Below are 4,806 nucleotides of genomic sequence, written 5' to 3'. Positions count from 1 at the left end.
TTTTATGAGCTGAAGATGTTCAAACTATAAATAGGTCAGGACAAAGATTCCCGGACGAGCACAATTGTGAGCTATTCCTTGATGTGATAAACTGCTGCTGAAAAAATATCTTGTCTGCGTGTGTTGATTATAATGCACTAAATGGAGGAGTTTAAAACTTGAGAGCATTTTGAATCAAAGGACTTCTATAGAAAATTTTCGGAAATTTGATTTTTAGAATTTTATCCTACATTAGTCGTTTCATGTTGGTGGACTTTTAGGATTTTATCCTACTTTTTTTTTTTGGATATTTAAGATTGTGTCCTACATTTTGGTGGATCTAGTCCTCGGAGCGATGAGAAACTTGGTTAGTGATTCATGACTAGTAGGAGTAGCATCGGCAAGTGGAGGCGGTAGCATAAAGTCTAATCTGGTTGTGCATGTTATTGGCTTTGTTGAAGCCATTATTTTGAGGAGCATGGATTTTCTCCATGGTGGAATCTAAGATTAGCAATACTTCCTTTTCTTTTTTATTGTGTGCATCTGTAATATCTCAAGTGTAGTGTGTTGTTGCAGACCGTAAATGTAATTGGTATCTTCGAACAGGCCAAAATCTCATAAGATTAAAGTAGACATGGCAATCCTATGTTCTTACTCCATTTTCATAAGCCTTCGATGAAAGAGCCCTACAAGACACCACAATCATCCCGAATCAATGTACACGCGTGGCATGAATCGTATTATTGGCATGGATAAGCCAAATGTGGCAATAATCTCTCTCATATTTGTTCCAAGTTGTACTACATGATTCAATAGTTCACAATCTATCTTTCAACATTTACGGCGCATGGACCATTCGTGCAACAAGTGGTCAACAAGATGCATCAATTACAAAGACGGTGTGTACATATTGCGCAACACAAACAATCTGCCTTGCAAACACATTTACAAATGCGCAACACAAACAATCTGCCTTGCAAGCACATTCTCAAATGTCGCTACGCTCAACAACCTCCACAGCTCAATTCATGAATGCAGAGTAACACTGGTAAATCAGTAGGATAATTTTCTGCAGAACCATGACTATTATACTAGTAGATTCATCAAACAAAATCAAAATAAAAGGATAACTAGTATTAAGAGGTGTCCTTTTACTTGTCAACCAGCTTCTGCTACGGTGGGCAACAAGGTTAACAAGTGATATGTATGCGATCTCACTGTTCTCAAGGTAGAACAACAATGGCCAGTTTGAGCAGGCGATATTGCACTGGTAAAATACTCCAGAGATCATCTGCCATGGCCATGCGATGTTTCTCCAAGTCTCCCGGGCTGCCCTTGGATACAAGACATGGTCCTCGTTGCAGGCTTGCAGCTTGTACAAATGCTACATGCGACCTTCTGGCTGGTACTAGCCCTTCTGGATTAACCTCACATTTAGTAGTGTAACCTACAGACTACAGGCTCTACAACTTGATGGTTTGCAGTAGTAAATGGATGCGCTTGGTAGCATCAATTGTGTTGGTGGCAGTGGTAACTGCTAATACTATCTAATATAATTAGAGGTAACACTGGATTACTTGTATATTATATATATGTGTCTCACAACACTGATTATGCTGCTGATGCTGCTTTTCTTAGTCAAAAGGCTAATGGCATATTTTTCTCTTGTGGTTTGGTTTAATAGGGCTATCCACTAAAAAGGGAAGCTAACACTACACTGACACTTCACTCCTTTTTTTTCTCCTGTCAAATAACAAACATGAAAAAGGATGTCACAATAACAAACAGCAAAAGGAGGAGAAAGAAAACACAAGAAAGGACAAGCATAATTAGATAGGCGAAATGCATAATTTTTTGAGGGAATAAAGGTAGGTCTAAGTGCTTACTATGATTAGGTTTGGGTATTGTTCACTTTCCATTGAAGGACAGTTTCACATCCCGATTGCTCCGTGATCGGAGGACAGCCTGCTCATTGCATACCTCACATCATTTCACTCATATATCACAAAAATGGCCAATATACAATCAAAGCCGTGGCAAGTAGCATCGATCATTATACCTGGACATGGGGAAGAAGTAGGGCCTCGGAGAAGGAATATCCAATGCTGAGGGCAGTATATGGTTAGTGCCACCGCCTGCATTGGCGCCGGTGCAAACGCCGTTATGGGATGGACTGCAGCCATCACCGGTGACGTCGCCGTCTTGAGTGAGTGTGGCCGACTTGGTTGAGGATGCGAATGGGCTTTCCGGCAAGTCGTGATCCCCGCTGCATAATATGCATGGAAGAAGCAATGATCAAGCTTTGGAGCAAAAGAAGAAGCAATGATCGAACTTTGGAGCAATATTAGTATGCCTATCAGATCATCAAAGCTTAGGCCAACCGGCCAACAATAATAAGCAGGCAGGATGAAAATGATGCTCAGTTTGATCAACCTTTGGTCACTATCTGTGTTGCGGTTTGCATCGTCCGTCGATTCCTCCTTGTTGTCTCCTTCGTTGGCACAGAAATTGCTCCCATTCAGTTGCTGATCTGCTAGCACCCCAAGATATTACAACGGTCAGTAATAATTGGCAAGAACAAACAGGCCAGTCGCTGTAATAATGCATACCAGAATCAGGCTGCGACTCAACCATGGTGCTTGCTCCGGGCTGGCTGGTGGTGGTGGAGGCATTGGCAACGGTGGTTGTCGGCGTCATTGCTGTTGAGGCTGCGGCTGCCGCTGCCACGCGAGATTTCAGGTCGAGCAGCTGGAGACTCATGAGACGGCGGCTTTGGAGCTCAACGGCGTGCTGGAACTCGGCAGCTTGCTGCTCGTCTTCAAGCTTCCGCCGCATCATCAGCTCGTTCGCGCTGTTGGAGTGCTGCAGCATCCTCCCACCTGGCAAAGCATCTTCAGACGGTCAGCTCTACTTCAGATCAGAATTCAAAGACACTCCTCACCGTTGAAGATAATGTAAACATCATGAAATACATTTAGAGGAATCAAGTTACCTAATTGATGCAGATCGAATGGGTCCCTGCCGTCTAGCCCGGTGGGTGTTGTGCAGCCGGAGAAGTCACCTTGCTTCCTGCCAACCGCGAGGAGCAACACACCAGGTTAGTTAACTGCATGCAATGCAATGCAAGAAGGGAGAGCGAAGATTAATTGGCAGCATGCATGCGTGCCTGTACTTGTCGGGGATCTTGCCCTTCTCCTTGTAGGGCTTGACGAGCACGCGGGCGTCGCAGATGAAGTGCGGGTTGCCCTTGGCCAGGATGAGCCGCACCGTCTCTGGGTGCATGAAGGTGACGAAGCCGAACATACGCTTCTGCTGGTACGGGATGCGCACGTCGTGGACCGGGCCGTACATGCTGCACATTGCATTGCCAAGAACAGCAATCAGAGCTAGCGAATCCGCCATGGAAAGAAGCATCACACTGGCCCGTGTGGAGTGCATACCTGAAGTAGCCGGAGACGTCCTCCTCGCGGAAGGTGCTGTCGGCCGGGAAGGTGAGGTAAATCTGGCGCGATCCCGGGTTCATGATGCTGGCGAAATCGGCGCGGTCCAGGCGCGGGCGGCCCATGAACTTGTGCGCGTCGTCGCCGCCGCCCAGCATCAGAGCGGCGGCCGCTCTGCACACGCACGAGTGGGGGGAAAAGTTGGAATTTTGGAGCGTGTCCCTGAAGCTTGTTGGAGTTGGAGGTGGCAAAAACCTACCTTTGGTTGTCGTTGTGCTGTTGCTGCAGCAAGAAGCTGAGGCACTTGCTGGCGGCAGACGGGGAGCCGGGGAGGGAGCCGGTGGGGGAGTAGGGGAAGGCGGCGTGGCCGAGGCGCTGGCTCCTGGAACGGAGAAGGAAGTCCTGGCACTGCTGCTGCTGCTGTTCGGCGGCGGCGAGCGCGGCGTCGTCGTCGGGGAGGCCGCCGGCGTGGACGAACCTGCAGCCGCTGCCGTTCTTGCAGAACCCGCGCGCGTAGTACAGGCACGGCTTCCAGCCGAAGCCGTCGCCGGCGAGGCAGGCCTCGTTCGCCGACGCGCTGCGGCGGTGCCCGGGGACGCCGCCGTTGGCCCAGCCGAGGCCGTACGGGAACATGCCGCCGCCGTCGCCAGGGCCGGGGCTCCGGCACTCCCCGCCGTCGAAGGTCCGGAACGGGTTCATACCCGCGTCGTTCTGGAACGCGAGCTCCTCCTGCTGCTGGAAGTCGTCCACGGGCGTGTTCCCGGCACGAGAGAAGAACGGCGCCGCGCCGCCGTTCACCGGGCTCATCATCATCTCCTCGCCAGCCCCCGCCATGCCCTCCGCGAAGCCATTGCTCCTCGAGAAGGCCGGCGCCTGGGCCCACGACGACGGCGAGGAGACGGAGAGAGGGGACGGCGCGCCGCCGCGGCCGGAGTTCTGCCGCGAGAGCTGGAGCGGCGAGGCGGGGCCGGCGGACGCCGGGAGCAGGCCGAGCTCCCTGCGCGCCTTGGCCATGACGCTCTGGAGCAGCAGCTCGGGGCCGAAGGCGAGGCGTATCATCTCCTTCTCGCCGTGGTCCTGGATGAGCAGGAAGCCCATGATCTTGGCGGCGTGGTCCGGGTCCAGCGCCTGGATCCGGGAGAAGACCACCTTGGTGGCCTCGTAGGCGTCCATGGCCGGCCGCACGCACCCAAGAAAGAAGAAACGCCCAAACTGGCTCCCCCTCCTCCCACAGGCCACAGGCCACAGCAGCGCGCGGCTCACGGTCACGGGCTTCTCGCTGTCTCTCAGCTCTGCCTAGCTATTACACTTTCTGTTGCGTGGCCGGCCGCCCGGGCTTATGTATACAGAAGCAGCTAGCTTGACCAGTGTACAGGAGCACTAGCGT

The 4,806-nt window shown here is 51.5% G+C and overlaps 1 protein-coding gene across 2 annotated transcripts; it reads right to left on the bottom strand.

Moving 5' to 3' along the window:
* Positions 1–1,188: 1,188 nt before the first annotated feature.
* On the bottom strand, positions 1,189–4,592 carry LOC124698271 (zinc finger CCCH domain-containing protein 22-like). Of its 2 annotated transcripts, XM_047230772.1 has the most exons (9): positions 3,679–4,592; positions 3,420–3,593; positions 3,146–3,331; positions 2,972–3,048; positions 2,589–2,858; positions 2,413–2,509; positions 2,039–2,245; positions 1,866–1,944; positions 1,189–1,722 (listed from the first exon to the last, which is right to left on the bottom strand). In XM_047230772.1, the coding sequence occupies exons 1-8, from the start codon at positions 4,590–4,592 to the stop codon at positions 1,911–1,913; spliced, it is 1,959 nt and encodes a 652-aa protein (XP_047086728.1). In that variant the 3' UTR covers positions 1,189–1,722; positions 1,866–1,910. The 2 variants fall into 2 exon arrangements, with proteins under 2 accessions (XP_047086728.1, XP_047086729.1); XM_047230773.1 differs by lacking the exon at positions 1,189–1,722 and having other exon boundaries at positions 1,865–1,944.
* Between the last annotated feature and the right edge of the window lie 214 nt (positions 4,593–4,806).

Source organism: Lolium rigidum, chromosome 3 (genome assembly GCF_022539505.1).
Source record: "Lolium rigidum isolate FL_2022 chromosome 3, APGP_CSIRO_Lrig_0.1, whole genome shotgun sequence".
Lineage (NCBI taxonomy): Eukaryota > Viridiplantae > Streptophyta > Magnoliopsida > Poales > Poaceae > Lolium > Lolium rigidum.
This window is presented reverse-complemented; position numbering and strand designations above follow the sequence as displayed.